We start from the raw sequence: 20,297 nt of genomic DNA on the forward strand, positions 1-20,297 counted from the left end.
ATCATTGGGCGTAAAGGCCAAGGGAAGAAACTCCTGCTGAATGTGTGTGATTTTCAAAAGGTTTGAAGGTATTGCATTCAAAATCATCATGCTACTCTGACTGACATAGCCAAGTGGGCTCAGAAGTACTTCAGAAAATCAGTGTCACTGAACACAATCTGCTGCTATATCAAGCTCATCTGAGATGGAACGAGTGACAATAGAAATGTGTTTTGTGGTCAAATAACTCCACGCTGGGGAGAGGATTAGCGTCGAATTCTACATTCCAAAGATGAAAAAGAAAGGTTGGATGGTATGGTTTGTGCAACACTGCCCATGGCATGGGGGGGGGGGGGGGGGGGGGTTGAAGGTGTAATTGATGCAGACTTCATAGGACTTCTAGAGGGACATATGCTTCCATTAAGACAATCTCTTCCCAGGAACTCCATGTGTATTCCAGGAGAATATCAGTCTGACTTCATAAACAGTCTGTGTGCTTGACTGGCCTGTCTGCAGTCCAGAGCCGTCTCCCACTGAAATTGTCTGGTGCATCATTAAAGAAAATCAGATAGCCGACCACAGGCTGTTACTTACTTACAGCAGGAATTGCAAAGATTCTGTGTGTAAAATTGCAACAATTTCTTCAGTTCCAGAAGATTGGTGTGTAATTAAAAGAAAATGTGATGCGACCCAGTGGTAAAGTTCCCCCTGTCCCAACGGAGTGTGTTGCATCAAGGATCAGCTACCCTGCCATGAACTGTAAACTTTCCAGTGAAGCTGAATCTTGGACACGATTAAGTGTTCCAACAGAACAGTGAACCCAAACACATATCAAAGCTGGTTTTGAACATATAAAACAAGTCAACTTGAAGCTCCTGGAATAGCCTTCCCCACCTCAACCCTGTTGAAAATTTGTGGATTACGCTTTTTAAAAAAAAAAAAAAAAAAAAAAAAAAAAAACAACCCACACAGGTCTGTACCAGGACACCAACACATTTAACCCTGGAGAACCCATGGGGTCAGCTCTGACCCCATGGGTTCTCCAGGGTTAAATGAACTCTACTCATAATCCTGCCAAGACTGTTCAAATATCCAGCCAGAATTATGCCAGAAGCTTGATGATAACTACCAATAGCCCCTTTCAGGGTGCACCTTCAACCAAATATTAGAGGGTGTATATATACACTTTTGCTCTTGCGGTTTACACAAAAAAAAAAAAAAAAAAAAACCCAAATTACTTACCCTTACTTGATAGAAGTCTGTGACTACAAATCAATATATATATATTTTTTAAATGTTGTATAAGCAACTTAATATAACCCTTAGCAAAGGTAGGACTTATAGTTGCATTACACTAACCAGGTTTGCCAAGCAGCTAGATATAAACTCTGTGATCAATTACTCATTTGATGCAAACAAATCCTTTTACAATATTTATTAGAAAGTTAAAGTACATCTTGAAGGAAATTAAAACATGCTTTCCTGCACAAGCCCCAAACCCCTCGGCACAAACTATTCAAGAATATAAATGAGGCAGTCTAACAGTAGTATTTTGATGTCAACACCATCTGAGGCAGCAATCCAAAACAAAGCTGTGTCAATTTTGAAAAGTAAAGAAATCACAATTACCAAAAACAAAACACACTTCTAGAGAAGGCACTATACATAGATAAGGACATACATAAGGACTGTACATTTGGGGGGGAAAAAAAAAAGGGTATGTGAGAATAGACAAACAGCAAAAACTGATTAACCGAAGTCATTTTAAAGCAAAAGAAGTGAAAGATTTTCTGCATTTGCAGGTTCTCAGAATTTGTTGTTCATCTTTGTCATGCATGACATAATACTCTGAACCCTTTTCATGTATAAAGTTGCCAGTATAATGGCAGTTTGAAGCCCATGGCAGTGAAACCAAAAAAATATTGGGCCACAGTCTCTTGCGGAAGGAAAAAGACCCATCATAGGGCAGGCTCAGGATTTCTTGACAGGGCAGGTTGGAGGCAAGAGCCTGTGAGAGTTGGCACGCACCCACTGGTGGTCGATGACACTCTGTAGTGGGAGGCGATCGATGGGGTTGTGGCGAAGCAGCTTGGAGATCAAGTCTCGGGCACCATCAGAGACAACTTTAGGGAACTTCAAGTCCACCTGCAAATGGAAGATTTGATTCATGCATTTATCAGCAAAGGGGAATGCTGGGATTCTTAAAGTCTTAGCCAACTCACAAACTGCCAGGTACAGTCGAGTTTGATAATCATTTCCTGATACATGAGATGTAATGTCAAGTTTGAAAAAACGATGCAAGATGTGTCATTTTAAGAATTTATAACCAGAAATTAAACATATAGATAAAAGTATTTTTATGCATTTTCTAAAACTTGTGAAAGGAATAAGCAGTCAAATGTTGTGCCCTTCAGAGTCATCCACATCTGCCAGTCAGCTACTGTTCTTATGCACATTTCAGAAAATGCATAAGTTCAAAACAAGCGGAGCTTAAATTAAACCTTTGCTTGTGACTTATTTTGTTCATAATAATTGTTAAGATCTGGGAACATTTGAGTGTCAAGAAAGTCCGCTCAGCGTAACACTTTAATCGGAGTTAAAACTCAAAATGTGTGTACTAAATCTGGTAAGCATAATGCTACAGAAGGTAAATTATCTTGTGTACTACATTACATTCCCAGAAGAAATAATGAAAAACCTACAAGAATTTTCCTTTTTTAGTATAAAGTAAGAGCTAAAGGGAAACAAGTGCTCGACTAGAGTGATACCTAAATGGCTTCTCTCACTACAGTAAAATCAGCTTCTTCTCTATGACTGAAACTTGTAACTTAATCATGAGATTTGACTGACCAAGTGCATTACACATGCAGATAAACACCAACCTTCATAATCCTTTTGTACGTTTCTGAGTGGCTTGCTGTTTCAAACGGTGGGTTGCCAACTAAACACTCGTAGCAGAGGACGCCAATGCACCACAAGTCCACCTTCTCACTATGGGTGTGTCCCTCAATCATCTCAGGAGGAAGGTAGTCCAGTGTCCCGCACATTGTGCGACGTCTGAGAAGGTTTAAAAAAAAGGTGAGCAGGGCAGGGTGAACAGGCATCGTAAAGAAAGTGAAGTAGTGACAGTGTGGTTCCTCACCTTAGAGAAGGTGCATGGACTGACCAACCAAAATCAGCAATTTTCAGCTCTCCACGATAACCGAGAAGAAGATTCTCAGGCTTGATGTCACGATGAATTACTTTCTTCTCATGGCAATACATTAGTGCATCAGATATCTCCTCCATGTACTAGAATTTTAAAGAGGTTGGCATTAGGTTATAACTTCACTATTTTTGCAGTTCAGAGTAAAGAATTTTTTGTCACTACAATTCTGGTTGAGTTCTTACCGTGGCAGTACGCCGATCATCAAATCTGCCACATCTCTGAAGCTCTTTGTACATTTCACCACGTGGGGCGTACTCAAGCACTAAAAACACCCTCTTACGGTCATGGAAGTAATTGTAGAAGCGCAGGATGTTTGGATGCCTGAGGAAATGAAGCAGAAGAGATTTAAATCAGCATGCTAAATGCACCAAATATAAGCAGCCATTATATAGTATGCATTTATACAATATCAGCCTAATCTATAAGAGACAAATAAACCACTGAGAACACACCATTTCTTTGTATATCTTGTCCCCAGAGGCATTATACATGTAAATTATTGGTTAACAGACATTAACACAGTTAAAGATTTTTTTTGAAATTACCCAAATTATTGAAATGTTTAGATATAGAAGTACACAGCTCTCAGCATTGTTCGACCATTTGAATGTCCCTGCAGGAGACAGTGGAGGGTAGCACATAGCCTGCCAAATGTGTGTGAATTATAGGACGGTTGTTATAATCGCCTAGGGCTGAACGATATATCGCATTTGCGATAATATCGCGACATGATCAAGTGCAATTTTCTAACCGCAAAGGCTGCGATTATACTGCGATTATATTATACAATTCATGGGCTGCATCCTCCTGAGGCCGCATTTGTAGACCGATTACGTCACAGCGACGCGCCGAAGGCTGTCCAAATTACTACCATATCCCAGAATTCATAGCGCGGCCCAGCCAAACTCCAGTTTCCAGCAATGGCGGCCGCTACTAAGTTTTAAAATTACTCATACTAATCTTTCTGGGTCACAAAATAAACTTTTAACATATTTTCAGGCGAGAAAGTAGTTGTGTAAACATCAAATATCTGCTCGGTTTATCAAGATATCCCATATTTGCAAAAGTGCTTCGACGTTTTCAGAGGCGTCTGCTACCCACCAGCTCGACAGCTAGCCGGGAGCTCGAGGGTTACTGATGCGGCCGAGAACGGCACAACTCCCGGCACATCATTTTCAGATCACCGCGGAGTTTCGCTGCTCGGGTTAAACGTAATATATAAGTCACTTAGACAACCTAAAAATGTTATTGTTGGGCTTTTTTCAGTGTTTTGTTTGTTCGTGAGTAAATCGGTTTGGCTGAGATTAAAGTTATTAGATTAGATAAAATAAAACTTTATTAATCCCCCGGGTGGGTTCCTCCTTGGTTTTCACACAGCTGACTAAACGTCAAACAGAAAACTTATTAAACAGAAGTATGAGACAGTCGAGAATTTACACCAGTGTCTGGTTATATTTTAGATAGCAAGAAGCAGACGGCCGAGTTTATTAAACTCCACCGAGACAGCGGTGACGCTAATCAGAACTAGACCGTCCAATTTCACGCCTTTAAACTTTAAAGGCGTGTTTGTGTTTATACAATTGCTATTATGTTTGCACTTTATGTGTAATGTTACTGACTGCAGAGATCAGTAAGCTGTGTGTATTTTTTATTTATTAGTTTTATTTATTTAATATTATTTTTTAATTGAATGACTGTCTAGTAGTTCACAGATGTTGAAAAACTGAGTGTGGTAAAGCCACTGATTTTTTTTATGTATATTTCTGCAATCTGCACATTGTACTGACTTTCATTTTAATGTTGACACCAGGGTTCCTTGTCAGCACTTTATGCTCAGATGTTTGTAAGCTAAAAATAAACTATTGTGTATGTTCAAATATACTGTTGTGATTGAAGAAGTTAAATAAAAATGTCAGTCATCAATTCATGCATCACCTCATGTCATCATAACAGAGGTCTGTCTTCCAGGAAAGAACAGTTTAAAATTAATGTAATATAGTATTGGCCATACTATATGATGTATTGCTTGTCTTTGTTTAATAATACAGAAGACAAATACCTTAAAAAATAATCGCATATCGCATCGCAATCGCAATATTGGGGCAAAAAATCGCAATTAGATTATTTTCCATAATCGTTCAGCCCTATAATCGCCCTAAAACGGGACAGTCCTACAAAAGGTTATTTTGTACATTTCAATGAATGTATCACCACACTTATTATTTGAACACATATTGTGTAACAAATTAAACTTGTGTTTGTAAACTCAGTGTGCCTAAGATGACAAAAGGGAGTAGAGCCAAAAAAAAAAACAAAGAAGCAGGATACTAACTTGAGATGGGCCTGAATCTCAATCTCTCTCCTGAGTTGATGCTCCACACCTTCTTTCTCCATCTGAGACTTGAACAACACCTTCAGTGCCACAATTGCTTGGAGTTTCTTCACTCTCGCAAGATAGACATTTCCAAATTTTCCCTTTCCAAGTGGCCGACCAATGTCAAAGTCATCAATGGAAATTTTCCTGAAATAAAAACAAATAAAAGTTATTTTAAATATTCAGGACAAAGACAACATATCAGGAATATAGAACTAGCCTTAGGTAGTACACTTACTTTGAAGCTGAGCTGGAGGACGAGCCAATGCATTCTCTCGCAGGACCTAAAAATAACACCACAATTAAAACTTAGCAATTAAAAATTTCCTGAGGGGTCTCAATCAGTTATCATAGGTTTGTGTTTTGCAATTAGTTTTTAAATTTCATTTTTACTTTGTTTCAAATTCAATTTCAGTCAGTTTCCAGAGTGGATATGAACACTTCAGTTTACCTTTTAATTTTCTGTCTTTTAATTTTAATTTAGTTATGTTTTCGTTTTTTCTCTAAATGTAGTTTTCCAGGTATATGGATTTTTTTAAACTTTAGTTTTCATTTCTATTTTAATCAGTTTCCCCCCCAATATCCAGTTTTAGTTTAGTTAACTACAATAACCTTGGTCTTATCAGCATCTGCACAGAAGGAAAGACTTACCTGTGACAGTATTTTTCATTGTGTCTGCTCGTTGCTTCACCACAACTCGCTGAGGGCCTGACAGGTTCGGTGTGGCAAACTGACATCAAGAGCAAACACAAAAACACAGCTATAAGTGATTTATTCATTGCACTATGGCTAAATCACTCATTTATTAATATTACAACTACTACTACAAAATTTTACCTACATATATTCTTTGATTTGCTCAAAGTGACTTTCGGTATTTTAATAACACCTCAGTCCAAGCTGAATCAGATGTGCTTGCTAGATTTAAGCACAGTTAACAGTAATGGGCCAAGCAACATAATCTTTTACAATTTCCATACTTACTGGTCTTTGAAGACCTCTGGGCTCGTAATTTTCCTTATTCTGTAAAGAAATAAATACAACTCACTAAAACAGTACATTTGAGCTATTTTGTGCCCCCCTTGCTTTTAGCTTTATACTTATTTTAGACAACCAACAAAGGGAAGCAAGCAAGAGATTAAGGCACACTTTGTAACTCATAACCTAGGATGTTGTGTCAAGGCTCAGTGCTTTCCCTGTTTATCATTAATGGTGACTTTAACCAAGAGTTTGGAATTAACTCAATGTCTGAATAGATTACTTATAAAATATGGTCTGAAGTTCATCCAAGTCACAATTACATTCTGATTTCAATCATTAAGCACAACCAGATGTTCTTTTCATTTCTCAGCGTGCACACACACACACTGAGCTGTAGTGAATTTATGTAAATTGTAGAAACTTTCCTCATGTATAACTTATGATGCATGCACAATGACAAACATGAATGGTGGAATATTTCTCCTTACCAAACTGTTTCAGTTCATCAGTATTTCTTGGAGATCTTTATTTAACAGCTCTCTTCACTTAATGCAACAGCATCTAAACTAGGTTCAGGTCGCCAATAATCTTTCTAGAGGCAAAACAGAATTTGTATGCTTTTACTTACTGGAAGGGCCACCTCTACAATCACTGTCACTTCCTGTTTTACGCCAAAATAGCACAGGGTGTAACACGTTCCTAAAGTTGGAGAGCCACCCTCCACTTCAAGTTAATACTTAGTGTGTAAAATAAAGTAATATAATGGCGAGCACACACGGCTATTACTGCGACCTAACCGATGGTTAGATTATTTCTAGATTCCATCCCCTCTCGTTTTTTTTAAATTGTGCACACATCTAAAGCGTTTTCTAGTGCCAGAGACAGTAATATATTTGATTTCAGCTGGTTTTCATTATCATATACAAAACCGAGAAGGAAACACTGTCTGTGGGTGGCTGAATTACCCACCACAACTCTTTACCCGGTTTGAGAGGTAAAGATGCCTTGTTTTATCATGACTTGATCGCCACACTGACCTTAGATATGCTGGTTCAATGCTTTATATAGTGTTCATAAATTACACTTACTGGATTGAAGATCAACGAGTTAAACATTTAAATTAATCGTTAAACAAAGAAAAAGGTTTACCGGGCCTCTGTCATTTAAAGTCAGCGTTCAAACAATTGCAGTACAAGTCACTGTACTGATCACCTTTAAGGAAAACATTAACTTAACTCGAAGTAGAAAACACTGCCTCGTTCATAGAATATACTACCTGTGATCTTTTTACCTCGAGTTAACGTTACACGTTAGTCTGCTAAGCTAGCTTGCAAGCACAAGGTTAGCTAAATTAAGCTAAAATTTACGTCTACGTAAACATTATATACGGAGTTTAAATTGTTATCAACTGTTACTCGGTAACGCTTGGACATAAATGTATAAATATCGAATTACCTGCATCGTAGTGAAGGAAAAACAGTATTAAATTTACAGCGTGAAAACCTCAATCTTGTAACCCAGAACTTCCTCGGCCGCCAGCGTTTTCAAAAAGCTAATCTTCACGAACGTGATTGGTGAGCTTCGCACACTTAGAGAACAGTCATTGGATAAAAGCGCTGCAAGGGGCAGCGTGTCATTGGTGAGCGGTGGATGTGGTCCCGCCCACATGCTGTACATTATTTTTAAAAAGCAGGAGTAACGTCCACGGTATGTGATGTATGTAGGCTGTATACAGCATTTATATCCTTTGTCTGCGTCCATAAAGGCCTAATTTTTCATTGGCTAAAATCTACAAAATTCAAGCACGTGACAGAAAACCAACAGTACCTGATACACCTGGTACGGTTTGAATGTATTTTACTTCATTTCTATGTTATGCTACTTTCAAATCTTACTTCACAAATGCAAATATTTTACTTTATACGTCATTTACTTTATACTTATTATTTCATACTGAAGATTTAATGCCTTCACGGTATGGTTCTAGTCTATATTGGCCCAAAAATTCCCTCATAAATAACTCCATACATTTTAACCATTTTTTAAACCACTGATCTAATTATTATTATTATTAACCTTTATTTTACCAGGAAAAGTCCCATTGAGATTAAAAACCTCTTTTTCAAGGGAGTCCTGGCCAAGAGGCGACAACATGTTAAAATTACAAAGTTACATACATGTTATAAGTAACAATTACATTTTAAAAAACATTTTTCTCTGGCTCTCTCAATTAAAATGTATGCGGTAAATAGCCTACCTGACAATAATAATAAATGGTTGATTAGTCCTTAATAAAGAGTATGGGAAGTGTATTTTCAAATTTACAACATTTATTTTGCAGAAAATCATCATACAGTAACACAACAGCCATAAAAGCTATTTTGATTTAGCTATACTTATTAATTTACTGAAAGTGAAAATGGCAAGAAATTTCAGTTGTTTAATAGTGTCCTCACTGCTATTGCAGACAATCCCTCATAACTATTATATATAATTAGCAACATTACTTCAACATTAATCGACACTTGGAGCACATAAAAAGCTAATTGCAAATAGTTTGTGCATTCAGGGCAGTGGTAGGAAACTTTGTATGTAGGACTTGAATGTTTTTCCCACTCACCTGTTCTGAAATGGGTAAAACAGGTGCACCATATATGATCACATCTATGCTGTTTTACCAACAGTACATGTTTAGTTTCAAGAGTCTCTAAAACCAATGTCTTCCTTGATTTGACCTATTGACCTATGGTGGATCTAAAATGTATCCAAATAGCTGCGGCTCAAATTTGACCAGTAAGAGCCGTAATGTACAAAAATTCATAGCACCCTTACAAGAGTATAACATTTTTAACCATTTTAATCTATGTGTATATTGGGTCACTTTCAATGTGAAATGTTCACACTGGACAAATTTGAACTCAACGGTATGTAGGTGTTAAATTCTTTGTTGTGTAGAATATAAAAATTTCAAACAATTTCCAGCTGCAAAATATACTGCATATCATATATAAATTCATGAATCCAAACTTTTAATCCCATAATTACTTTTAATTAAGATGCTTTTAATTTTGATTATACGGTTTGTGTACCATTAAGCTACTTGTGTAGGATTAATACTTACTCATTTAAATTCTTGTCTTTCCACTTTTCAAAAACCGTTACTGGCCACTCCAACACTCAAAACAAGAGAAATGACCCGTGACAATTTTCTGAAGCTGACAAGAAATCACCTATGTAAAAGAAGATAAAATGTAGTATTTGACCTTGAAAAATGATACATGCAGTTTCATGACAAACTGATCAGTCATCTTTAAAGGTGCAGTCGACATACCGTATTTGTATTCAAGCACAAATTCTGGGTTTACTTCATCAAAATAGCTTTATTCAGAACAATTTGTTCTTCACAAGATGAACCTTCATTGAATGGTTGCTTTAAATGCAACACACTTCGGTATGATGACACAAATCTTCCATGTTTTTTCCTAAAACTGAGACAATATACACACATTCAGGATAAGCGGTTGCTTTTTGTTCTCAGTTTCTACAAAACACATATGCAACACCCAACAATATCCTGTGCATCACCCAACCAAACAGAGTAAAATATATGTTTTCTGACAGTATACGCTGTTGATAAGTGGTAAAGAACAGGAAACAGGTGGATCATGACTTATTTGTCTTTGTAGCTTACACCTGCTTATCTGTTTACAGTCCAACAGCAACTGTTCTGCATTTTATTTCATACCGTTAGAGTTTCTAAGCACTAAAAAGGAGAGACTTCCCACTGACTTACCTCAAAGAAACTGAGTATTGTAGGAGATCATGACATATCCCTTAAGACAATATAATTTGTGTCTTTGACGACAGATGTTTTTTCTTAACTTTCATAATGTAGTAACCTCAGCTTATGAGGCAACCTTGCAAACTGACGAGAAAGATGTTTTTCATGATGTTTGCATCAATGTGATGAAGTAATCTGATTTGTCAACGACAGACAATTCAGTTTGGAAGTTTTATGCAACTGTTACCAATCAGATTTTTCAGAAAACACCATATCACAATATATCTCTTACTTCTAAGTCAGCTTTAATCAAGACAAGTAACATTTTGAACATAATACTGTAAAAAGCTAAATAAAGGGCCAAAACATTTATTGTTGTTCTTGCACTGCTGAAAACTGCAATCCTCCTCTAAAGCACTCAAAGGTAATTCTGTCGAGGAAGTCATTTATTTTTATACATACTATTTTTTTTTTTTATTTAATCGCTCAATAAACCCTTAATACATTTGAATACATTACTGTGTACAGCTATTCAGTTTTTGTTACTTCATTCTAAAAGCCTAAAAATACTATAAACATGGATCATTGTGAGCAGACTTTTAAAATTATTTATTTATTTATTTATGGACTTATTGTGGCATTGTCAGAAAAAGTTGACAGAGCATTCTGAATCGGGTTCTACTTATATCAACATGATCTAAAAGCCTATGTAACAGTTTTTTGTTGTTATTGTTTTATTTATTTATTTTTAATCCCATGTGGGTTGCTTGTATATAGCAGCATATAGCTTCATTCAATCTTCATTATTCTGAACAGAGCAGTTGGTAAGCACCAGTGTGCAGGATGGCAGCAGGACAGCCAGTGTGCGACGCAGACCTGGAATAGGATCATTCATATCTGCCATCTTGTTCTCGTCGCTGCTGCCATCTGCACCTGCAGCTTCTTCTCTGTCCTGCTCTTCTTCCTCACCGCCCTCCCCCTCTTCTGCTGGTGGATTCTGACGAGGCTGGAACCTGACGTCCACAAATTCCAGCTGGCGAAGTCCACGGAGCATCCTGCAGCTCCGGGCTATCTGCAGCTCGCTGAGTGTGCAGTCCCACAGGCGCAGACGTTTCAGGTCTTTCAAGCGGCTGGCGCAGAGCAAACCTGGACCCACCTCTTTTCCACCAAGACTTAGCTCCTCCAGCCCAAGCCAGCCAGCCCCCAAGCCAAGGGAGGCCATATGTAACTGGTAGCCCTGCCGCCCTGTAATGCCTATTTCCAGAAACTTGAGCCTGGAAAGCCCTTCTACACCACAGACACCATCTTTGGCAGCACAGCTTCTAAGCCCATTAGCTGTTACACGAAAGGTGTCACGTAGCTCTAGATGACAGAGCCTCTCCCATGATGTCAGACCCTGCAGGTGCTGGTCTGTAAAAGAGGGCACATTGTTAAGGACTAACCTCTCAATACCAATCCCTGAAGGAGAGCCAGCCCCTTTTCCTTTCTGGTTCCTTCCTTTCAGTTGAGCACCAACACTGGATGTGGGTTCTGCTCTTTCTTGGGGACTAGCTGATGGCAGGGTCTGATTGAAGAAGCCACGAGGCAGCTCACAACCCCGCAGCTCCAGCACCTGCAAAGATGGAGGTAGGATCTGGCAACTGGGCAGGCTTCTCAGGTCTGCATGCAGAAGATAGAGCTTACTCAGTCGAGGGCATTTTGTGGACAAAGCTTTAAGCCAAGACTCAGAGAGAAAGGTTCCGCCACGTGCGGACAGCAGCAAACCACGCAAGCGAAGGCACCTTAGTCCGCAACCCAGGTACTGACGCAGCAGGACCCAAAGGATGCGGGATGTCACCTAACACACAGTGGACAGTCCATGAATATGTGTGTGTTGAGAGAGAGAAACAATAACAGTCAATAACTGCACAAACACACAACCCATGTGTTATTAAATGATGCTCATTGTTTATTTTTAGAGCATATTTTACACACAAAAGCATTTCAAAATGCTTTACAAGGGGCTTTAAAAAGCAATACACAATTTTATTCACTATCAAAGAAACTAAAATACACATACAATAGAAAAACACATACCAGCCAAGAGAAAATATTAGTGGATGGCTGTTAAGAATGACTAGTAACAGCTCAGAAACTGCCAATAGATGGCCTAAGACTCAAATCAGCAACTAGGTTGTTGAAACAAAGATATGTCAAAACTGGCTTTGGGATGGATAAACCAGGCTAAGCTCCTGGAATGGCTTTCCCAAAGCTCCAACGTCAATTGTACTGAAAACTTGTAGACTATGTTTAAAAGCTGGCTCCATGTGGAAACCAACCAATTTAACTAAACTCAACCAATTCTGCAAAGAAGAGTGGTTAAATACCCAGCTACTGTTGCACCAAAAGCTTGTTGATGGCTACCGAAAGTGTTTAACTGAAGTGCAACCAATATTTATATTAACCAAATATTAGTTGGGGTTGTATGTGTGGATTTGATTCAAACGTGTGCATCTACTTTTTCCTCTTTAAAGCCATTAAAGCTGTGTTCTGTACTATTCTATTCCACCCCGGACAAAGAACAGTTCAAAGAAATTATGAAAAGCCCCAAATTCCTATGTAAAGAGCTTAGAAAGAAAAATGGCTGGACTTCTTTAAGTTTCTTCAAGACATTTCACCTCTCACCCTAGAAGCTTCTTCAGTTCTAAGACCAAATGGTGGAAAGCCCCAGGTATTTCAGCTCTAGTGGGAGTTGTCCCTTAAGAGGGTCGTTTGGTCTTAGAACTGAGAGGTGAAATGTCTTCAAGAAACTTAAAGCAGTCCAGTCGTTTTTCTTTCCAAGCGCCTTGGATTACCATGACCTGGATGACTGAGAACCTACACAGACCCAAATTCCTGTGGCATTCATGCCCATGATGCATCTATAAATATCTCAGGACAAATGTATAAGTGGGCCCGTTTTGAGACAGGAAAATCACGGTGTTGTATTTTTATTTGATGATACAGTTAAAACCAGTGCTTTAATGTGAGAGGATAAATTAAAACATGAGTCAACAGCTCCCAGTCGTTCATCTTTATCAAAAAAAAAAAAAGTTATCGCTATGGGTTTGTTTCTATTATTATCCCCAAGTAACAGACTAGATTACTAAAATGCCTGGCCTGCATTAACAGAAGAAACGAAAAATGATGAAGCCACACTGGCAACAGCATCCTTACCCCTTTCCATGAAGTCAGGTCGACATTTCTCCACAGTCTTTGGTCTTTAACAAGGCGTTTCCACCTCTTACATACCCTAAAACCACAATTTAAAATATATAAACATATGCACAAATCACATAACAAAAGACAAAACAAACGAAAACCTGAGTTTTGTTTTAAACGACGATTAACTAGTAAATCATTGAGAGCAAAGTTGAAATCCCCTTACCTCCCGGCTTTGACGACCTCTCGTACGTTCAGGTAGGACAACACATCGATTAAAATGTTTTCGGGAAAGTAGTCCAGATTGCAGCCCCTAAATTCTTCCATTTTGTAAACAAAACTCTCAAACCTCACACACGGAATGGTACATGAACGCACACGGGTTGCGCCCGAATCAGAAATCCCCCGGAAACACCGGTCCACTGACTGTGTGACCGAGCGGCCGCTGGGCAGTTAAATCAAATCAGCGGCTTTAAGCTCAACACAACGTTCCCCGACCCAAAGAGCCTATGTTTCTATAAACTCCCATCAGGTTTATGACCGTGAATATGCGGCATGGTTTGTTTTAAAAAAGAGCCCCGCGAAGAGCCACTTAACGTCCTTTGCATCAACAGTCCACTGCGCCTGCGCGGATTACCGGACAAGATGGCGACCAGCAATGGTGGAGGAATGGAAGTGGATGGGGCAGGCGAGTATTTATCCCTCATCTCATCGTTTCTGTCCACACCAACCAAAACCTGCGCGCAGGTTGCCGTATATGTTGTTTTGTGTGTTATAAGTGAGCGGAAGTGGCGACTCCGTGGTGTTAAAGGGTCGTAAGGAGCTTGCTCGCTGACATAGCAGGTTAACGTACTCAGCTCTGTGAAGCTGTCAGTACATTCATCACTGTGTGGATATTTCAGGCAGTTCCCTCTGCTTTGCCACAGGAGTTTGCATCAGAAATTTGAAGTAAAAGCTAACATCATGTGCAGTTGATTAAAATGCTGTGGCAGTGCTGCAACACCAAACACGTCAACATTAGCTATACATGAGAGAAACCGACATGCAGGCCTATATCTGTGTGAATAGTTACATATACATTAAAATGACTGTATGTAGCGAGCATAGGGCGACCGCTCAGAGTCGCGTTTTATTAACTTTATAAACTGTCATTGGGCACCTCGCTGACTCATCTACCTGTCCAGGTGTCCTGTTGGGAAACTGTGGAACTCGTTTTATGATTGTATATGCTATTTAACCTTTTAGGAACGATCCTGAGAATGATCGTTTGTGCCAAACTAAACAGATGATTAATGCCAAAAGGATCTATCCAGTCACTTATTTTGAATGGAAAGAAAACTGTGTACTGTTGCTTGGCTCTGGAGCTCAGTGATTATTGTCATCAGCTACAATCCGAGTGTAAATAATCTCTCTTATTATTTTGTCTGTTATGCATTGGTCAAACGTTATTGATTGTTTTGGGTCCATACTGATTTACCGCTATTGATGTGTCTCTGCTTATTTTCTTGTGTTCCACATATACATGCAGTTTGATTAGACGTATACCGAAACAGGGCTGATCCATTGTTGATTAACTTTCCAGTTAATCTGATTGGACCATATTAATCACTGTTGCTTTTTTCCTAATTTTCCAGTAATTATTTGGATTTGAAGAAGTATTTCCGTTTGTACCTGGGTCACTGTTGCCCTTTTGCACAACTATCTCAGATTTGCCTAAAAAGGCTATGGTCCACAGATTGGATACATATATATTGGTTGCTGTGAATTTGTAGCTTCATATATCAAACATTTTTCAAGATGTATTCTTTTCAAAAATGGTCCATCGACACATTTTCATTGATATTGATATGACGAAGGTAAAATTTTACAGTTTGTGACGATAAAATTCTGTGATGGTTGATTTGAGATGGAAACTCTTTGTCTGGCTTTCCGGTAATTGTTTGAATTTGACAAAGTGCTTCCAGTTAACAAGTTTTTTGACTTTTTTATATATTGTCATTGACATACTGTTAATCCCAATCATGTTTGTGTCTTTGTGTGATTGTAGCCAGCCCCAGTGTTATGGCCTCAGGGGTCACTGGGAGTGTTTCTGTGGCCTTACACCCTCTGGTTATCCTAAACATATCCGATCACTGGATACGCATCCGCTCGCAGGAGGGCCGACCGATGCAGGGTATGTGTGAAAAAACAACACATTATCCTATCACATATATATTGGGCTTATGGAATAAAAGTCTAAGTTAAAGATAAACATATGCTGTTGTGTTTGTCTCTGCTCAGTGATAGGAGCTCTGATTGGGAAACAGGAGGGTCGAAACATCGAGGTGATGAACTCCTTTGAGCTGCTGTCTCACACCATAGACGACAAAGTGCACATTGACAAGGAGTACTACTACACCAAGGAGGAACAGTGTAAGCTTTGTTCAAGTGTTAAGGACAATAATGCACATATTTGTGTGTGCATCTTCTTTGATGACTCAGTTGTTCGGTAGCTGGAGTTGTGCTAAAATTAGTAACACTGGCGTAATCATCATTCAGGAAAATCAGTTCACACGTCAGTTTGTCGTGATTTGTTTTTCTAGACTTAGACTCTAGTTTTGTCCTTGCCTCCTTTATTAAATTGAGACATTTTCTATCTGTGTTCTGACCTTCCCACACGAAGAACAATAAACAGTACAACAATTGATAAGTCTTGAACGCCAGAATGGGACTCTGTAGTTTTGGAGTTTCAGTTCCCAAAGAGTACAGATACATTGTTAATATGTTTGGATGTGCAAGGAGTAAAACACGTGAAGGGAGATTCCTGACACTTGACCAAAAGATGGCAGCATTGGATCCAGTTGTTGAGCCATAAGTAAATGATTTACACACAAGTCTTTTGGTCAAAATGACATAAAAACTACCAAAACTCTCGATCTCTGCCTCTTGCTTTGGATTTTGTAATTTTTTTTTTTCAAGTCAGTTCCTGTTAATTTCCAGAAAATCAGAACAGTGATTATAACAAAAACACAACTCTTTATGAAGGCACTTGACTCACAGTCGTGGAGACATCCCGAGCCTCTGTAAGCATTTGCAACAAAGCCTCATCAAGCAGGGTTTTTTTTTAATTTGTATTTTTTAACACATTTTATTAAAATGACAAAGACTTAAACCTGTAGTTTGTTTCGTAAGTTCACTATATTGTTTAGTTAACTGCTGTAACCTTGAAAAAAGCGGAGCATGAGAAAAAAAAAATCTCTTCAGTTTTCATGTCACTGTGAGAGAGTTCGTTGATGACTATGTTCTCCAAGCCCCTCTCAGATATTTATTTATCAGTAAGTCAAGTCATCAGATCATTTTGTTTTTACATTTGTCCTCTGGTCTCTCAGTCAAACAGGTCTTCAAAGACATGGAGTTTCTGGGCTGGTACACCACAGGTGGTCCTCCAGACCAGTCAGATATCCACATTCACAAGCAGGTAGGCAGACACTGAAGCCCACTGACAGGTGGCAGGATGTCGATGTTTTGACACGTGTACTGTGACCATGAATGTTTCAGAAGCAAAATGTATCACTTTTAAGCTTTTAAATATCTTAAAACCCCATACACACCTGCTCCACTTGTGTTGTACGTTAACACATGCCTTTATACTGCTATAGAGTCTACACACAAGTACACGATGCTGGATATTTCAGATCGTTTGCTTTTACCCTCATTTCTCTACTTCCTGGCAGGTGTGCGAGATCATTGAGAGCCCTCTTTTCCTGAAGCTTAACCCAATGACCAAACACACGGACGTGAGTTCATTTGCATTGTTTCAGCAACGATGTCACTGGTACAAACACAAACGCCTCTGCTCTAAACAGTGTTCTTTTGTCCCACAGCTTCCTGTTAGCGTTTATGAATCTGTCATTGACATCATCAGTGGCGAGGTATAGTTTACTTCCACTTTTATCTAGTGCACGTCTAATCTTGATTGCCACAGATGCTTCAGTTTCATCTGATATGTATTGTTTTTGTTTGTTTGTTTGTTTTCAGGCCACCATGTTATTTGCTGAGCTGACGTACACTCTGGCCACAGAGGAAGCGGAGAGAATTGGCGTTGACCACGTAGCTCGTATGACGGCCACCGGCACTGGAGAAAACTCAACAGGCAAGACAAGCTGTTGCCTCAAGAATTACTTGTACATGTTCTACTAGCTACACACTGATCATAGTCATGAATTGTTGCCAATTAAGCATTCTTTATTTAACAATAAGCCACAAAAGGTGGTAAATCAGAACTTTTCTCCAGCTTCAAATCCAAAGGAAATGGCTTTTGTAGCTTTGTTGAGTTTCTAGGCTTAGAAACGGTTAGAGGCGCTGTTGTCAAAGATTAAAGGCAGACTTGACTACTTTTTATGAAAATGTGTTTCCTTTAAAAAATGCAATATACAAATGATTTGTGATACGAGGTATGACTAAAAAAAATACAACAACAGCAAAAACACCTTCTACAATTTCAGTTTGGCCTTTCTCTAGTTTTGTCTTTCTGCACTCATGCCTCTGTGATGCATACTAGAGCTTCTCAAGTGTTAAAGTCATGTTAGGAAGGGGGCAAAGTCAAAAAAGAGGTGAACCTAGGCCATGGGCTGCCACATGCATGGTGGCAGGATCCACGGATTAGATGCTTTCAGCTGAATTTTCTCCCTCAGGGTTTTACAGTAGCTCTCCAAACTTTCTGCCTCACACTGGGGGGAAATTTTTACATTGTACAACCATGTAAACCCAGAAATAAATGATTTAAATGAGGTGTAACAAGCTGTCAGTTAGGGCATGGTGTCACATGGTGTCTCCTCCATCAGTCAGCTGACCTGTGACCTGCGTCTTATTGGTCACCATCAAAATGAATCGGGGTTTAACTGTGTTGTTTGGTGTCTTTCTTCTGTGTTAGTTGCTGAACACCTTATAGCCCAGCACAGTGCGATAAAGATGCTCCACAGCCGAGTGAAGATCATTCTAGAGTACGTCAAAGCCGTGGAAGCAGGTGAGAGGATGAGGGGGTCGTTTAATGACTGAGTGAGAGCGAAGAATGTGAAAATAAATCTGAAAAGCAGATGTTTTTAAATGAGATGTTTCCTCTCCTTCATTTTTTTTTAAAGGAGGCCCCTCAAACATGCCCCTCTGTAATTACAAGCTTCTGTTTGACAGTTTCTTGACAAACTCAACATTTTCCAGCGTGCTGTTTATTTGTTTCTCACAGGCGAGGTGCCATTTAATCATGAGATCCTTCGAGAAGCAAACGCCCTGTGCCACAGACTGCCAGTCCTCAGCACCATAAAATTCAAAACTGACTTCTATGATGTAAGTAATCTTTGTTGCTCCTTCACACACACACAGATGGACCAAGGCAGGTCAAAATCCCGGGAAAAATGAGAAAAGGAATAATCTAACTTGCCTCTCTTTGGTAACAGTTTTTAAATATAGCTAATATTTAGCAGCATTGTAACAGTTAACAGGCAGGGAAACACGCGATTCAGGGATCAGTGTATTCAAATGTGATGTGTTTACATGTAATTATAAAGATGGAACTACAGTGTTTCAGTGGACAGTTTAGAGCCAAATAAATTTTCGTTGCGTATCGAGACACATAAAATGCTCAAAGTACTTTTCAAGCATTTGCTGTAGTTGGTAAAGATGTAAAGACAAATGCGCCAGTTTATAAACTGACCCCATTGCTGCACCGGCCACATAAAGCATGTGGATCATTTTTGATGAGATAGAAAATAAATGAAAAGCAGCTCCTAAATCGTGCAACTGTATTGCAAAAAGTCACCAATCTTCAGTTTGATAAGTTCTATGCAAGACACGTGAAGTCATTTTAGGTATTTTTCCATTGTTTTTTTTTAATAATCTGCCAGTGTACAAGAAATTAACGGAGCAGTGGGATGTATTTTTACAGCTGGTGATTATTTAGTCACTTTTACACAGTGTACTCCACTCTCTATTTGTTTACTTTTACCCACATTACATAAATCTTTCCCAGTGTTCCCAAGTACTGGGTCCAAAAACAGAAGACAAACACAATCCTAAAATCAAAGCTCACATCTCATTTTATCAAAGTGTAGCTGCACCCTTTTTGCTGCACGTTTTGCTGTCATCGACATCGAATACTACAATAATAAAATGAAAGCAGCAATAAAAGATGGTCAGTTAGATAAGATAAGAAGTCTGAGTCACAAGGAAAAATTAATTTATGATTAAATATCTCTTGTTGTGATGATGTTACTGTTCATTGTGCTGTAAAAGTGAGAACTCCCTGACGCCGTTCTTCTGTTTACCCTGCAGCAATGTAATGACGTCGGCCTCATGGCCTACTTAGGCACTATCACCAAGACTTGCAACAGTATGAATCAGTTCATCAACAAGTTCAACGTCCTGTACGACAGACAGGGCATCGGCCGGAGGATGAGAGGACTCTTCTTTTGAGCAAAGCAGAGAATCAAAACGAGCACCGCAGTTTATTATTCTCTGTTCTGTCTTTTTCTTTTCTTTGTTTTTTTTTGTCTGTTTCTACTTTGATTAGCTAAAAAGCAGTTCTTAAACCAACCGTAGCTTTTCAGAGCAGTTAAAAAATTCCAACCACAAGTGTATCTAAAAGCACCGATCATTAAAAGCTATGTACAAAGTCACTCATCTGTTTGGTGGGTCTGCACAGCAATGAGTCCACTGTACATGAACGTTCTGTTATTTTACCCAGTTTGTTTTACTGTTTCATGTTCCTGTATGTAATAAATGATCTGCTGATTTTTCGTTTTTTTCCCCATGAGACTTTG

General features: G+C 38.9%; 3 protein-coding genes across 3 annotated transcripts; 1 reads left to right on the forward strand and 2 right to left on the reverse strand.

The window, feature by feature from the left end:
* Positions 1-1,399: 1,399 nt before the first annotated feature.
* Positions 1,400-8,130, reverse strand: aurkb (aurora kinase B). Its single transcript, XM_082506896.1, has 9 exons — positions 7,998-8,130; positions 6,546-6,584; positions 6,213-6,291; positions 5,800-5,845; positions 5,520-5,708; positions 3,370-3,508; positions 3,122-3,270; positions 2,862-3,036; positions 1,400-2,124 (listed from the first exon to the last, which is right to left on the reverse strand). The coding sequence occupies exons 1-9, from the start codon at positions 8,001-8,003 to the stop codon at positions 1,951-1,953; spliced, it is 996 nt and encodes a 331-aa protein (XP_082363022.1). The 5' UTR covers positions 8,004-8,130; the 3' UTR covers positions 1,400-1,950.
* A 1,772-nt stretch (positions 8,131-9,902) lies between these two features.
* On the reverse strand, positions 9,903-13,835 carry LOC309690026 (uncharacterized protein). Its single transcript, XM_082506853.1, has 3 exons — positions 13,730-13,835; positions 13,519-13,594; positions 9,903-12,160 (listed from the first exon to the last, which is right to left on the reverse strand). The coding sequence occupies exons 1-3, from the start codon at positions 13,828-13,830 to the stop codon at positions 11,117-11,119; spliced, it is 1,221 nt and encodes a 406-aa protein (XP_082362979.1). The 5' UTR covers positions 13,831-13,835; the 3' UTR covers positions 9,903-11,116.
* Positions 13,836-14,043: 208 nt separating this feature from the next.
* cops6 (COP9 signalosome subunit 6) lies at positions 14,044-20,273 on the forward strand. The gene is made up of 10 exons (XM_082506873.1): positions 14,044-14,195; positions 15,555-15,676; positions 15,784-15,915; positions 16,872-16,960; positions 17,217-17,279; positions 17,367-17,414; positions 17,521-17,635; positions 18,416-18,508; positions 18,725-18,825; positions 19,810-20,273. Exons 1-10 carry the CDS (start codon positions 14,059-14,061, stop codon positions 19,948-19,950), a joined length of 1,041 nt encoding a protein of 346 aa, XP_082362999.1. The 5' UTR covers positions 14,044-14,058; the 3' UTR covers positions 19,951-20,273.
* Positions 20,274-20,297: the final 24 nt, after the last annotated feature.

Source organism: Aulonocara stuartgranti (genome assembly GCF_965226115.1).
Source record: "Aulonocara stuartgranti genome assembly, chromosome: 2".
Classification (NCBI taxonomy): domain Eukaryota; kingdom Metazoa; phylum Chordata; class Actinopteri; order Cichliformes; family Cichlidae; genus Aulonocara; species Aulonocara stuartgranti.